At 38.6% G+C, this 17186-nt stretch overlaps 1 protein-coding gene across 2 annotated transcripts in view; it reads left to right on the top strand.

Moving 5' to 3' along the window:
• crtc1b (CREB regulated transcription coactivator 1b) overlaps window positions 1–15770 on the top strand; it is a 34105-nt gene extending 18335 nt beyond the window's left edge. For both annotated transcript variants that reach the window (XM_088348998.1, XM_088348999.1), the window contains 3 exons: window positions 2244–2330; window positions 2410–2581; window positions 5371–15770. In XM_088348998.1, the coding sequence (XP_088205124.1) occupies window positions 2244–2330; window positions 2410–2581; window positions 5371–5582 (471 nt within the window). In that variant the 3' untranslated portion in view covers window positions 5583–15770. The remainder of the gene's footprint in view (window positions 1–2243; window positions 2331–2409; window positions 2582–5370) is intronic.
• Window positions 15771–17186: the final 1416 nt, after the last annotated feature.

Consider the following 17186-nt stretch of genomic DNA (forward strand, 5'->3'; position numbering starts at 1 on the left):
CCATTTTTAATTAGAAATGACGGTAGTGCACATTATACACGAACATATACAGTGAATGGATGAACACATAAATAAATAACATATTAACCTTATGATATAACATAAATGAAATTTCTTCATATATTTATGCATTAGGTTACCTATATATTTCGGTATTTTATTTTTGTGTGTATTTGGTCACAACACCATTTTATTCAAATAAGGAGGCGGTTCAAACTTCCTGAGCTTTTCACCTGTCGCCAATTTGTTTGTTAAGAATCAACTAATAGGCGAAAGGCTCTGAGATTCCTGATTTGAAAAACATTTTGTTGTGACAAAATACACAATACATTACATGACCAAATGAATACCTAAATGAATAACAAACTTAATTACAAAAACCATAAATATTTAAATAAATTGCATTTGTTACGTATTATAAGTGATTTGTTCATTGTGTGTGATATACATACACACATACATATTTGCATATTTCTACATATGGCAGGATCGATCCTCTGGTCTATACTTTTCATCCTTTTGCACCAAACGTATTTCTTCATATCACATTTGTCAGTGTTTGCCGTGCATGTGATTGCAGCGCTCTCAATCTTTAGACTCCCTCAACGAATCTTTTCGTCGCTGTCTTTCTGAACTCACCAACAGATTTATTTTACAGCTAGTTGGAGGCCACTTTTCCATTACATCTGCTATTCACATAAACATAAACATCTCTATTGCTTTTGGGAGAATGTCATTACCTTTTCCATTAAACATTTGGTGGACGGATCAGGGATCTTGCATCTGTTTTTACACTAAATGCTTTCATAGCAATAACTGATGAAAAGAAAAACAAACGTTGGCAAAACTAATGAAGACGAAGTAGATCAATTTGTTATGGAAAATTTCAGATTGATTGTCTGTTTTTTCAATAAAGTGATCTATCCATCTCTTAATGATCCAATTCGAGGTCACTAATTTTTTTGTAACTGGGAGCTACATCTTTGTTATTGAATAATCCGGTTATTGCATTTCTTAAATGATTTTGTTATTACTATGTCGTTTATATGTAATCTTGTTATCGACAAGCTGTTATCACTAGGAGAAGGACACAAATAGGCTCAGTAAACTACAAAAGTATCTTCCTTGAAGGGTTTTGGGCAATTACATATATATTTCGTAGCCTAATTCCATAAGATGAATTCAGGTAGTTCTTATTAAAGAGACCATGTGTAATATTTGACCAGGAAATGTCGCTGTATTTTCGCGCAACCCAAAATGTGTGCTACAAAGAACAAGGAAGAATACAAACTGTGGAGACGCAAACTGACCAAACTGCACCCTTTTTAAATTGTATTTGTTTGCCCAGCTTTTCACAAGGTCTTTGTTTTTTGAGCTTAAAGGTGCAGTCTGTCGTATCAAGTGTCCTTAAAAAGTTAACAGTTAAATATTTTTCTATCTAGTATGTGTTAATGCCCAAAGTAACCCAAAGATGACATTCAATGATGAAAGGTAATCATTAAATAATAAAAGTTATTTTAAACATTAATTAGAATGATTTTCTAGCTTGTGAGTGTAGAATGAAAAGGGTGAAAGTAAGAAAAGGACTCTTTCAAATACAGTCCAAATAGCAACCCAAAGCCCTAAAAAGACGATAAAAGAAGAGTTTATTTGAGCGCTTCTAAGAAATACACGTACTTGCACGCACCACACAGTGAGCTTGACCGAGGCTGCAATGATGACTTAAGCCAGAAGATGGTGTCAGCAACTCTAACATTTTCTAATTCTGGACGGCACATTTAATTCCTGTGTTAAATATAAAACTCTGTCTTATTTTGTTATAATTTTACCATTTATAACCCCCTAAGAGCGAAGTTGTGATATAATTTACTACTGTACTAAAATTTCCTGTCCTGCGCCATGAACGGCAGTCATTTCACCCATGGCTCAAATGAATCGACAACCAAATCGTACACTTTTTCCTAGTGTCATCTTTATTTTTTTCCTCATGGATTACATCAACACAACTTTGCTTACATTTATAATCAAATGATTGTTAGGTCTTAACCATTTTAAAGCCATGACAGGTCACAGACTGTTCATTTCATCCTCACTTCCTTTGTTTTTTCAAAATGCAAACACAAACTGGCCTCCTCATTTGCTTCTGCCACTGCTACACTTTTGCGTTTTCTGCTGCTTTTCACATGTCACTGCTGTTGTTTGCATTTAGTCTGACTTGCACGGCTCATGTTTTGTAATTGCAGCACATACCAGTGGTGGGAAGCATATTTGGTGACTCCTTTTACGATCAGCAGGTGGCATCGAGGCAGACCAACGCTCTGTCTCATCAGGTGACTTTCTTGTAACAGTGTACAACATCAGGAGTTCGAAGCCTTTTCAATAAAGGCAAATGTGCTGGATTTCTTGCAGTTGGAGCAGTTTAACATGATTGAGAACCCCATAAGTTCTACCAACCTGTACACGCAGTGCTCCACCCTCAACTATACTCAAGCTGCCATGATGGGCCTTAGCAGTAGCCTTCAAGAGTCTCAGCAGCTTGGCTACAGTAGCCATGGCAACATTCCCAACATCATCTTAACAGGTATTGTGTTTTTGTCACCCTATCATTTTCGAGTCTATTAAAGATCTCTGGTGGTCTTTCTTCATGCGCTTCCACTTGAAGTATTTTCAGATCCAATTAAGATGTGCGAAATTGCAATACAATCTTGTTAAACCCAGAAAGCCAAAATAGCTAGAAAAATAGCACATTAAGGCTGGTAGACCTTAGTTGTCTGACAATTTATATTTCAGGAATTTCTTGTTTTAAGTAAGTCTGCAGGTTATCAGTGAAAATTTACTCACCTTTCAAACAAATTGATAACCTGAGTTGCCTGTAAGTCATGACTGAAAGTGTGCAACAGTTCACTACTAGATGTCGCTGAATGTTTTTTTTTTTAATGGCAACTTTTAAGTGGCAGCCATTGACCTAACTGATTGCCAGTGTCAGACAAATTTGATCTTTGATTGATCTTTGAAATTAAAGATTAAACCATAAGGGATGAAATAGTAGGTTTGATGTATTCAGTTGTTGAATAATGCTGTGAAGAAATACAGCAAAATCGCACATACAGGAGCAAAATTCAGGGAAAACAAGCTTTTGTATATAAATTGCTAGTAAGTGCTTACTTTCAATGATTGATAGGGGGTCTGACAGTGTTCAAAACAGTTTTAACTCAATTTGGAGTGCCCCTCAGATTTTAAGTCGGTTAGCCTTGCTGCCGCGACCATTCGTTTGTTTATTCCTGGTTAGCCTCCCCTTAGCATCTCACCAGGTTTTTGGCTGGCTAGCCTAGCATTATTGCCAAGGCCGCCATGAGCTTTCCCAGTTGTATTCCCAGTTAGCCTCGTCGCGTTTCTGACCAGCTAGCATTGCGTTATCACAGAGGCTGCTGTTTCTTTTCGTTTAGCTCCTGTCGGCTTCCCGGTTGCGTTTTTGCCGTTTCAGGCTGTTGCGATGGCGCCTGGGCTACCTATGGTTTTTTATTAGCCGTAATTTCCTTTTAACCCTTCCCTTTTTGTAATTGCTCCTGGAGCACTTCAGTGTTCTGCCTACCGTATTATGACGTTGACTTTCGCGAGCGCCCGACTTTACTATGGCACTGGTTGTTGTTCCCTTGGGTTTTTTCGCTTCTATTTTTTGTCCCCCGTGGTGCGTTTGGTGTTCAGTTGGCGTCAGTGCCTCCTTTCCGTGGCTTATTGCATTCAGTTCCTGTTATGTCCAATATGGCTCTTTTAACAATTCGGGTTGCTAACCTCTGTTTACTTGGCGCTCCAAGCTCCGTAGGACTGATGCTCATACTGCCAGGTTTGGAGACTTTGTTCCATCAGATTCTGGCTCTATCTGACTCTGTCTGCCTCTCTGCGTCTGAGGACGGGGTAGATGGTGCTCTTCCTTTCTTGTACGCGGCCCTTCAGGCATTTTGCCCTATAGCCAGGGATTACTGTTGTGGCCTATCCTTTCTAGCAAAGGCATGTCACCAACTGTGACTGCCGCAGTTCCCCTTGACTTAGCCCTTGAGGGAAGATTTCCTGTTGGGCCAGGGGACCTTTTTCGCTCTGCTGCTGTTGTTGTGCTTTAGCGAACTGCGAGAGCTCACAGCACAAGGCAGCAGCTCTCCTGTCTGAACAGGAGGGTTCCCCTGCCAGGTAGGACCAAGTATCCACCCACATTTGCCTACATCTGCCCTTTCTCACAGTTTCTGCCCGCCAGGGGTTGTGGTGTCCAGCAGCCATTTTGGTCATTTCCCTGCCACTTATGCTGGTCGTCCTGTCCTGAAGGCATGTTTTACCCTCTTTGTGTGTGTTACACAATTTTATCAGCAGCTTAACTCATCTTAGAAAAAAGTGCTAAGAAGTCAAGAGTAGTGTCCAAGCTCCATTTAATTCCAAAACAGAGTAGAAATGAAACATACAGTGATTCTGACACCACAAACGATTAACAAAAACCACAAAGCAAAAAGCAGGTTTAGTGACATACATCAAAAACATCTATTTGCAAAAGTATAGCTTTGGAAACCTACAGATTATGGGGTCAAAGGCACAGCAACGGGGTAGATATGTCATCATGATGCATTAACTGTAAATTTTCAAATTAATTGACTTGTTTTTTACTTCAGTACAGAGATTCCTCGGTTTTCACGATTAATGGGGACCAGAAACACCTGCGAAAAACGAAAATCGGTGGTGACACATCTTCATAAAAGCCCCCAAAGGGTTAAACTCACCTCGAAATGACGTCATTACCAAGTGAGAGTATACAATGGTGAAGAAAAAAATTATACATTTAATAATGGCTGTTAAATGAATGTTTTTATTGTAATTGTACAAAAGTAAAACGAAATTGGAGGGATTCTTCATCGTATGAAAGTAATTTAGGGGGTTAGCTGCGTGCTAGCATCTGGTGTCCTCGAATGGACACAGAACTCCACGATGATTAACAAAGGACTGTCCCGGATGTAGCGGTTTCCAACGAGTTGTGGCACTCACTGGTGATCAGTATTTCTTTGCGTTTTTCTGACTTTCCTCAGAGTCAGTCACTTCAGCCTATCACGTCCACGCACACAGTCACACCGAATACAGAGCACCCTCCTCAATCTGTCTCCGCTGTACACAATGCAAGATACAGTGATATTAATGACAACAAAGACAAAATCAAGTCATTTAATAATCTGCAAAGGAGTAAACAGCAATAATTGAAGCGCGGGGGGTCTCTACTACATTTTCTTTCGTCTTCTCTAGTTAAAAATAATTTTATGCTCAATGGGCTTGAAAAAATAAAAGATAGAAAAGCACCAGTATTTTCTGCACACTCATTTGTGTGTACTGTGGCAGTCACAGGCGAGTCACCGCCGAGCCTCTCCAAAGAGCTCACCAACTCCCTGGCCGGTGTCGGCGACGTCAGCTTCGACGCCGACTCTCAGTTTCCGCTGGACGAGTTGAAGATCGACCCCCTGACCCTGGACGGGCTGCACATGCTCAACGACCCAGACATGGTGCTGGCGGACCCCGCCACAGAGGACACGTTCCGAATGGACCGGCTGTGACGCCGACGGCTCGGATGACTTGGGTAAAACTCCGGATGCGATGGTGTGAATATGACGGACAGCTCAAGGGGTGGAATCCTTTACCGCTCAGCCGTCCAGCCACTCGGTAAAAGCCCTTTTGACACCATGACGCGCCGCCGAAAGACTACAGGTAAAAGGACGTGCTGGGCTTCCGGGAAAGGCCTCGCTGTCCTTTTTGAAAAGAAAACGGTCGCTCGGCACTTCGGCTAAGAGTACTGTGTTTACAGTACAACGTTAAACGCCGCATATTTTCCCCCAAAAAATCGCACATTTTTTTCCTACTCATCTTCTCTTTTTTTATTTATATTTGCTGGTAGCAGAAAGCTGCAGAGACTAAAGTATACGTATCATCTTTGTCAATATTTTGGAGGTATTCAACAGCTATCGCACTCGAAGCTTTATTTTTAACAACCAAATATTTTTGGTTTCAAATCATGCACTGTGTTTTGTTCATGTGTTTGTTTCAATGTTTGTTTGGTTTGGTTTCAACCGATGCCAAAACGCTTTTGGTGGGCGTAGTGCGAATCTGCACTGATGTAATTTGTTAATTTCGGACTTTGGGACCCGTTTCAATCGTGTCTATGTTGAAGCTATTATGTAATGAAGGAGTGCAAAACCTCCCCATAGTTGCTTTTAAGTGTCGCATGTGCCATATTGGTTGCCGTAGTTCGTAAGTGACAAATTGCCACACCGCTCGCCGAAAACACGTCAGCTCCAAAAGCAGGGTTGTTAATTTTTTTCGGAAATCAGGTAAAACACAATTCATTCTTCTAATGAAGAAAAGCCGACAGAAGGGATATTGTCTTCTTTTGTCTCTTTCATTGCCGTTGACGGCAGTCAAAGATCCGTTTTTGCCGGGCTGGCTTCTGACAAGTCAATTGGGTACACTCTCAAATCTGAAATCTTTTGGAAGAAGTCACTGTGAAAACTCACCCGATTTTGCCTTACATGAGTATTCTACTGTTAAGTGTCTGATGTGACAGCATATTTTCGTATCTCTTCTCGTATTTGACAGAGCCGTATTTTTTGTTCTAGTGCTTTTTGTGATTATGTTGTGTAAGATCTGACAAATCAATGTACTGTATTTTGTAGCGGTACTCTTAATAGCCAAATTATTGAAATCTTACAGAGTGAGTGAAGGGGGTAGACAAAAAAGGAGGAGCGCAAGTATGGGGAGGATTTTTGCTCCTTGAAGGGAAGCTCTTACAAAAAACACTCGTCATCAAGCGAGTACATGCTGTTGGGCGTTTTCATATCAATTCCTGGAAAATATTTATACCAAAGGCACGTAAATGGAAAGTGTCTTAATGTACACAACCGAAAGGCGAGCTTCGCCACGTCTTTGTTAGAACTGTTACCTTATTTCGATCACCATGTTTTTCTTTTTTTTCCACAAGTATGATCTCCATCGCATGTTGTTACCAACACTAATGGTGACAAAAACAATCAGGGATGCGGTGGAATCAACTGTTTACAGATTTTCAAATTCATGTTTACAAAGATTTTCTCTACAATAATATCAGCTCGCTCCACATTCAGATTTAGCCGAAAACGTCCCACGGTGGCCTTTTGTCAGAGTTTCCCTGAGCGTTGTGCTACGCGTCGCGTGATCTTTTTCGGTGTGTTTTTAGCATTCGTGTACAGACATGAAGATTATTTGTGCTTGTTACGCAACTCTTGAGATGGCGTCCCAGCTTGGCCTGCGAGTGAGGCCTTATCGCGATGTTTTTATTTTTATTTGTTTACTGTTACGCATGGGTCTGCTGTACTTTGAACAGATATGTGGTTCCTATGCAAGCCAGACTTAAACAGGACGTCAAAGGAAAAAACACATATGCGGGTGCCCCGCAGTCACCTCGTATTCATATTTGAAAAGCTGTATTCATTTTAACGTTGAACATACTTTGTGCGCGAATCAATTGGAAATATTTCTTAATTGCTTGAAATGGTAACTACTTTTAAATTTAAGTTCATGATATCTTTTTTTATTTTACTTTGGCAGCATGTTATTACTTTTTAAACAGAAGTCAACCCAAGGAATTTCCTAAAATTTGTCTTTCAGGCGCCTAACTAGTCTAAAATGAGCATTTGTTTCACATTTGTGGAATGAGTTAATAAACAAAATCTACCCACTCTTATTTATGTCTGGAGGTAGACATTCACCGTCTTCCTGGGGCAAAACCTTGATTTGTTCGTTAACTTAAGCCTCAGCATGTTGATACTTCAGTGGACAAAAAAGTATCAAAATGTCTTCCCCGGAGATGGATCAAAACGGGTGGAGATTGCTTCCTAACTCATATTGAACAAAAACAAAAAGCCGTCACTATGGGTGGGAATCTCACGATTCAATTGCAAATATGGGTGTATGATTATCAAACGATGATTGGAGGATTTTTAATATATGTTTTCCGCTCACTAATTCAAACACTTGCTGTGTTGAATAATTATGCTTTGCAACAAATGGAAACAACAAGTGAAATAATGGCACACACTCATCTCAGTCTAGAAGACAAATTCAGTACCTGAAAATTGCTGTTACTGCTCCTTATTTATATTGTCATGAATAGAGAGTTAGGGACTTTGACCTTTTAGAGACCATGTTTATCATAGAATTAGGGTGACATGTTTTCAAATTTCTGCACAGAACCCCATGTGCTGTTTTTTTAAATCTGGGTGGAAACCTACACTTTCCAATCACTGGTGGTCAAAAACATAATTACACTAATGAAAGAATGATCTGGTTTAGTGAAAAAAATTGACACTCCATAACTTCTGTTTTGAGTAAAATAGCAAAATAAATCTTTTTCTGAGTTTTCTGAAGCTCTAAGGCTGTAACCCCTTTTAAACTGAGAGCTACTTTTTGTTACTAAATTTGCTCAAAGGGCACATAAATAGATTCTCATTCTAATTTCCTTGTAATTTCTTAAAAATAATTATACTTAATAGAATATTTTTTCCCATAAACTGAAATCTATTTATTTGAATTCCTAAAATAATGAACATGTTATTACTATGTTATGACCAGGTTTATTAATAAAAATAGGACTAATTATTTCACACAAAAAAATCACAATAACCCAGCACAGGGAAGATATTTTCAGAACAGGTCCGCAGGCACCTCAACTTTCTTAAGGGGGCACGACGTTGAAGACACCTGCTCTAAGGTTTATGGTTGATTAACGGTAGCTGTCAAAAGAGCAAATACAGTCCAGCCCGACTTCACTCAGGCACCTCTGGTGCGTTTATATTTTAGCGCGATACAGTTGGCGTCAACTTCTGCTTTTGTCTAGTTGACTTCAGCGTTTGTTTAAAAACTACATGTTCCGAGTGATATACAGCACCACACTTCTTATAACCGTCCTTTTTATGTTATACGGCGTAAAAAATCAGATTTGGACGTTTATTGAGAGATTCAGAGGGCCCCACCCTTAGCTGTGACTAGTAAAGGCCCATACAACATAACACAGGGTGTCCCAAAAGTGTTGGGCACATTGAATATCTCGGAATCTATTAAATATTTAAATACACATCTGGTAAATTCGGAAAGCTTGTCGTCTCAATTTTTATAACGAATATTCAAATATGTGCAATGTGAGCACCACTGGTTACACAACTCGCCTCAAGCCGTGTTTGTATATCCTTGATGCTTTCCTAAATATTCAATGTGCCCAAGACTTTTGCAACACCTTGTATTGTAAGGAAATTCTTTGGGTTGACATCCACTTTGAGTTACAAAATGTAATTTATTTTTTAATCAAGTTTGATGCACCTTTAGTAGTCCAAACCCGGTATTCAAATGAGCATTGTGTTTGTGGGATGCGATAAGCAGTAAAATCCACTTATTTTATCCACTCGTTTCATCATTTGCTGTAAAGATGACATCACCATGGCTCAGGCAAAGTTCTAACCTCACAGGGAAATGGAAACAAAAAAATTGGCTGGTTTTGATTCATTATTTGAGCAGTTTTCACAAATCATCCTTGTATTACGTGAGCTGTATCAAATTACTAAATATAATCCACAGTTAAAAGGCAAAAGCCTTATTCAAGATGCAAATGAAGTGATTCTAAACACCTTTGGGCTTGTTTGAATGCAAAGGTGTCCAGACTTCTCAGAAATTGGGCCAGAATTAGTGAGGTGAAAATGTGTAAAGGTAGACTATTTAGCCTGGCGTTGATCAAAGATATTAACATTTGCTAGTGTACCAGGACAATTTTAGCAATCTACGATGATGACAGAGAGGATCTGGATTAGAGCCAAAATGGGCAAGAAAAAATGATTGGTCTAACACGAATTATTTTTTAATTTTTCGATTTTTTTTTCTAAAAAATACCATTAAAAAATCCCTTACGAAGTACACGATTTGAAATAATCAATAACCTTGTAAAATACGGGGGAAACGTGTACGTTGACAGGTCTGATACTTAGTTGAAGCATCAGTGCGTATCATTCAGTGACTCTTAGTGTTGTAAGAAAACTTTCATTTCATTTATTTCAACAAAAGTATCAGTGTTCTCGTTTGCCTGCGTCCCCGCGTCCTAGACGCATTATTTTTGCTGGGGACGCATAGTCTCAAATCAATGTCCGTCCCCAGGATGCAACCTTTTTGCCAAAAAAAATGTCATTATTACCCGATTACTTTTTTTTAACAAAGATTTACTGCACTCCAAACTTTTCTTCAGGCAGATCCGCCATTGTTGTTTTGGTCTCGCGGTTCGAGTTTTCGTCTGCACAACAATCTCAGCCAACGAGATCTCGTTGTGTAGTGAAAGGAAGTCCGTCTTTTTTTAGAGAACTGGCTTTTTTGGCTCAACTCATTAAAAAGAGCCGGCTCTCAAACGGCTCACTTACGAATTATGTTGTATAAAGAAGTTAAGAAAAAAAGGAAGTATAAAAGGAGAAAATAAAAAAAAAGACAGGTTTGTAGTTACCCCTTTAATCGGTATATTACCAACAATAATTTGATGCAGAAAGTGAATTAATAATTTGATGATTAATACTGAATGAATATATAGATTTATATTATTTATTTGTCGCCGATTTACGATTTCAACCTCGATAACACTAAATTTTGGGGACCCATAGATCTCTGTTGGGACCCATAGATTTTTCAGCATGCGAGTCCCCGGGACCCATCACTTTTCAGAGGTAAAATGAACACTGAAGTATTGATTCAAATATAAGTAAAACACTTGTACAGTGCGGTCTTAGCTTCAAAAAGGTTGCCGACCCCCTGTCTAGTTCATTTATTTATTCCTTCTTTTACTTCACAATTCAGAACTTGACGATAGAAATGATGTCACTGTGCCATGAAGTTGTCAAAGTCCAGATTCCAGGTGTCCCCAAACGCCACATAGACCCTGAGCAACTGTGGTGATGTCACTTACAATCTAAAAAAAATTGGCCGCCGCTGGAGATGGATAAAGAACCAATCGATTTTTCTGCTTACTTTGCATTGATTAATTGGAGCTTTAAGACTTTTCTTTGGACAGGCATTTTTCCCCAAAATAATTCTAAATGAAAAAAAAACATACTATGTAAACCTCAGCTGGATTTTTTTTGTTTCAAGACTGCCGTTGATATACGATCGATGTATGTCCGATTGAAGTTGATCGACGGCGTCCTTTGGCACGTCTCACTTCTGTCTGTAATTCTGAACAATCCTCCTCGTACCTTGTACATATACACTATAGCCGAATCAATGCATGAAGAATCTTGAGAGTTTCAAGCCTCTGAGCTAAGACCTTGCTAGCTCGGTGTAACGTAACGCTGCCGCAAAAGTCTCGAGGGATGCATGGATGGCTTCTCCTGCGCAACAGTTCAATCTTTTCCCTGTTTAGTGACCTCCAAGTCTGTATTATGCTATAACATGACTTATAAAAGAATGTAATACTAAGTGTGGCCGTATACCCGTGGCCAAACGGCCTGGGGATGTCTTGGTGGGAATGCCGGTGTTCTGCTAAACCCTTCTTCTACCCTCTTGTGATGTCCTACCTTGGGCTGACCGGACAGCAGCAATTTTGTTTTCTTTGTAGTCGAGTAAAACGAGAAACCAGGGTCAGTACGGGTGCTTGAAATCCTTGAAAATGCTTGAATTTTAATGTTGTGTTTTCAAGGTCAGGAAAAAGTTTGACATTGTTGCCATTGCCATGTTTGTCAGTTTGACTATAGACCACACAATAAATGAGGCCTTTTTTTTTTAAAGTGCGTGAAAATGACGCTAACACGCCTGCTCTGGTAGCTTGTCATTATGGCGTTGTAATGTGAAGCGTCACCGCCCACTATCAGTCACGCCGAAGAGGACAGCTCTATTTGGAAAATCCACTTTTATTGGCTCGGCTCACCAAACAGCTCTTCAGATATATATTTTTTTTAATGATATTATATCAATAATAAAATATTATGCACCAAATTATTAAGTAAATAGTACTTTCATATGCTTTGCAGGGTATCGCTTAAAAACATTAAATATAAATTTAAATATTCACTGATCTACAAAAAAAAGTAAACTACAAAACAATTTTAGCTCTGTACACACTGAATTAGTTTATAGTCGACAACTAAAAATCCCTGAAACTGCAAAATAATCAAATGAAAAATTAAAATATTAACTTTTAAGTGCTACGGATAAATAACAAAATGCCAAAAAAGTAACTATTTACAATTCTATTTTAACCGGTTTAGATCCTGTGGAAAACATTCAAAAAATAGAAATTATTATAAGTTGAACAAAAAGCAAAAGAGGAACAGTCCCTAAGATTGGAAGATTAAATAAACTTTTCTTCAGGGCAATCGGTATAATTAAAATAAATCCAATATTGGCTAATGTTTCCGCTTTTTCTACATACAGTACTTTCTTTTTTTGTCTTCTGTATTTAACTCAATTATTACCCAACAGCTATAGAGCCATTTCCATGTTTGTAAACAAGTGTGTCATAGCCAAGCTGTGCCGCACATTATTGAAGCAGAATGGCAGAATTCATGTCTATTTATAGCAGCCCGTTGAAACAAAAAAACGTAGATCATAGATTAGAAGAGCTCAAAATAACACAGAGTATGTGCTAGAAGCTAGCTAGCGACTTTATTTTAGTCATCAAAGTCTACAACAGCAAAAAATGTTCTTTTGATCGGCACTGGACTTCCTCCTTTGAAGGTACTTGAAACGTTGAAAAATTGGCCTTGAAAAGTGCTTGAATTCGCCCATGAAAAAGGTGTACGATCCCTGTAAGTACTCACCGCATTCAAAGGCACAAATTGCTAACAGTATTCTGCATGAGCACTGGAGATTGGTAGGACGTCTATATGGGTAGGAAGGAATTTCAGAACACCGGACTCTGATCCGAATTTCTCGTCTCTTCCCGCTGTAGCATATCACTTTGCAGAGGGGCAGAAAATGGTCGCACACGGCTCTTTCTTGCAAAGATGGCGATTTTGCCGTTTTTGGGCGTTATGCCCGTGTAGACCGAAAAACCTGATGACACTAAGCCGGTTGGTTTTCCGGTACTCCCTCACATTTCACTTTATTTCTGCTCAAGGAAAATTAAATACGATTGTCGTTTTTCTTTCTCTTTTGTGTTGTTTTGTCACGTTTTCGGACCAGTCGGGGTGTTTTCTTTGTTCTTTTCCCTGGTTTTTTGTGCAATGTTTAGTCCTACGGTTGCTTAGCACTTTATTTGTGACTTTCCGGCTTTTGTACAGGAACTTCTTTGCCTGATTTGAATGCTGACTGTTTCACACCAGATGTATATTACGGAGATATTTTAATGTCAAAGAACAGAGGTGTCCTCTATTTTTATTTTGTAAGATATATTTCAGCTTGTCTCGTTGTTTTGTACGCGTGACGATTTTAGGGGATGCAAATATCGAAAGGGCTTACTTTGGTGCAGCTCGTGCGCTCGTGTTGTGAAGGAACGTCGCTCCGAATGTAATTCTCAATGGTTATTCAACCGTCCCCCGTTCACAAGCACGTGCACCAAATCACCTCAAACTAAATGTCTCGGTTATCTATATCGAGTTGGACAACTCAAACTTAAAAAAAGAAAGAAAAAAAAAATAGAAATGCCGGAATGCAAAGCTGCAGTCTAATTCCAAAGTTAGTGAACATTAATGATGTCGCAACGAAATGAGTTTGCTGTTTGTTTGTTACATAGGATTTTATTGCGTCAGATGTCGAAGGTGCTTCTATGGAGGACCAAACCTGCCATAAGGAAAAATTAATGTATAAACACCTACAAATATACACCATTTAAATAAATGAAGACAAATCACGTAATACCTTAATATTTAACGAATCCCTTTTTTTCCACTATTTTTAAAAATTATTTATTTGTCTATTTTGTCCCAACTAAAGGTATTCAAATGTGGGGGTGGGACAAACTGGCCTAGCTTTTCACCTATTGGTTGATAAATGCACCAATCAACTGCGATGTCTTTCTTACATCACCTAGCGGGAAGCAAGACATTAGTATCCCATTCCTTTATCGCTGTTAAACCAATAGGTGAAAAGCTCTGGCTCCTCATTTCAGGGTTTGTACCGGTGCTTGAAATCCTTGAAAATGCTTGAATTTTAATGGTATGTTTTTCATGATTGAATTTTGGTTCAACTGTCATTTTTTACCCGAAACCTAAATGCAGAGAGATATGTCTCAAAACTATTTACAAATGTATAGTTCGGATCCACAAATAAATTTGCGATTTACTTACTATCTAAAAATCATACGTCTTGATAAATTAACATGCAAGATTAAAAATCGCTCATGTAAATCACGGATACATTTTTAGTTCTGGAAAATACATGATTCACTTCGGATTTCCTTATTTCTGGTACTGCAGAAATTGGAAAATATGCTTTGAATGTCCTTACAAAGTGCTTGAATTCGGCCATGAAAAGGGTATGGAATCTCTGTCATTTGAATGTGAGAAAATCAATACTGAATAATTTGACAAAATGCATAGAAATATACATTGCATTTGTCATATTAAGGTATTAGGTGATGTATTTAGGTTTTCATGTTATGATCTGGCGTACCATTCTAGGTATCAATGTATTTATACATTTATTTCTACACGACAGGATTGTGCCTCCATACTCGGCTTGCTCGCTTGCTGGATACAAATCAAGTTAAAATAGACACACGTTAGGCAGCTAATACAACTTTAAAAAAAATATTGAAAATGGCTACTAAGTTAATTGTTTTGCAAAAGATAACCTGTTTACATTTTTTTTTGTTTTCAAACACATTCAGTGCCAATGACTACCCTTGGATGCATGAGTGGGGTCAAAAATGACCCCATCGGTTTTTATTTTTCAAAATCTCCGGGTTTTCCTTATAAGACGTGTTTATGACACGATTCCATGAGTATTTTTATTGTTTTTTTTCTGCCATCACTCATAGAAGAGTATGTACTGATAAGTCATGCATCCAAGGGTTAAGAAGTTAAACCTCCGATTTTCTTTTCAGTTCGAAGCAGCGGGGCCGAGTCAAATTGTGCAATATTGGGCAGCAAGAAGCGACTAAAGCTGATGAGTAGAAGCAGTCGGAGGGACCGATCATCTTTTGGCTTCTCTGCATGCTTTAGTTGAACCTGCAGGTTGATTTAGCACAACATTCACTCGTTTTGGCTTCATGAAGGTAAACCGTCGCTAAAACGCAAAGGGAGACGAGTTGCATTCTCCACTCTGTCTTTATTGCTCGTATGTTTTGCTCTGGTCTGACAAAACGGTCCCTTTAATTCCACACGTTTTTCTAAAGAACTGTACAGTTCATTCAAAAGTGTGAACAGCTTCAGAAAATGCCCATTGAGTTCCTCTTAAAGCTTCTTGTGGGAATAGCATTTTATCACCGTTGTCCTGTAAGTCGTAGTAAAGAAACTGTCGGTACTTATTTGTTGCCTCGTGATTCTCCAAACGTGACCGTTTGTTTATAAACTGAAAGAAAAAAATGCTAATTAAATAGAATGTGGGTAAGTTTTTCTTTTGTTTTCTGCTCATTATCTTTATTTGCAAAAATGTCTCAACGTGGACATGCATGATGTGACGACCTTGCTGTATATTGTCTTTTTTTGTACCTTGTATTTCCAAATGCAAATCTGAAAGATTATTTTGGATATGTGCATGCTTGTGAAATGTTCTGTTTGATTACCACTAAAAAACTGTTAAGAAACTTATGTTTTGTGGCTTAACGTTTATAGTTCAAGTTTTATTGTTGCGTACAGATTGTTTAATGCAGGGGTGTCCAAAGTTTTCAGAAAGCGGGCCAGATTTGGTAAGCTGAAAATGTTTAAGGGCGACTATTCAGCCTAGCATTCTTTGAACAGTCTTTAACAAATTTACCCTCCCTGAAAGATTTGCAGTGCTTGGCGATCAGCGTCACGACCTCTTAGCTCGCCTTTGTAGCATTTTCATTTGATATGCAGGGTCTTGTGAAAAAGCGCTGGTGTGCCGTTAAAACGGCTTCCAGTTGCCTCACCTTTTCACAGTGTTTGTTTCCAGTTAGCCTTTTCCTGGAAGCTGTGGCCCTTAGTCCACTTTCCTTTTTTTTTCATTTATAGTTGCCATGTCAGAAATAGGGTGGGATAAAATTCTCACAGAAAGCCGAGGTGGCCAAAGGGCTACTGCCATCATCTGATGAAATGTTTATTTTTTTTATTTTTTTTTGTCAATACTGTAGCAACATTACCAGCGGGCCACCTGTTAATTTTATGACAGAGACTGCCGGACTTTGGACATGCCAGGCCTAAAGTTTACATATTAGTTGGTGTGTACATATGTTCCCTACAGAAGGGTAAATTACCACTGGCTATCTTACTAAGTAGCCTACTTTGATTCAGATTCAGATATGCTTTATTGTCATTCTCAGACACATGTATACAGAACGAAATGTCAATATATTCAGCTCACACAGTTTTCGCAAAAGTGAAAATGTACAAAATATATGGATGTACAATAGTAGATAAATAGTTTTAGCTATACATTATACTAGATCTATCCATGGTTTAGACCAGGGGTCTCTTTCCTGGTGCCGAGGGGCCCCCTAAGGACAGCTGGGGTGCTTGTTACTGAAAATAGCCCATCAGTGCTGGGTCTTTGGGATTTTCTAATAAAATTACTTTTGGTCGGTTGACTGAGTCCAACCCTATTTTTAATATGTAACGTGGTAATAACATAGTAACAACTTAGTAATAACATGATAAATTGTTGTCTCAGAAATTCGAATAAATACATTCCAGTTCATGGGCTTCCTGGAAAAAAAATCGATCTAGTTGGCTTTTTTTCTTTTAGCTAACTAGCTAGCTCCCGTTTAGTTTTTTTTTACCTGTATATCTTTCTAGCTAACTTAAGCTAGCTTTAATACATTTTCGCATGCTATCTAGCTAACATTGAATACTTTTTCTGTTAGTTATCAAGCTAAATTTTGGGCTCCATTCTAGCTGGGTATCTGGCTTCGTTTTAAGTTTTCTATCTGGCCATTGTGTTGGCCATTACTCTTTTAGCTAGTGATCTAGCTCCCTATTAGCTTTTTACCTGTTTACTTTTCCAGCCAACTATCAAGCTACATTTTTAGCTATCTATCAAGCCATCTA

This window comes from Urocampus carinirostris, chromosome 12, assembly GCF_059441175.1.
Source record: "Urocampus carinirostris isolate Australia breed hairy pipefish chromosome 12, RoL_Ucar_1.0, whole genome shotgun sequence".
NCBI lineage: Eukaryota > Metazoa > Chordata > Actinopteri > Syngnathiformes > Syngnathidae > Urocampus > Urocampus carinirostris.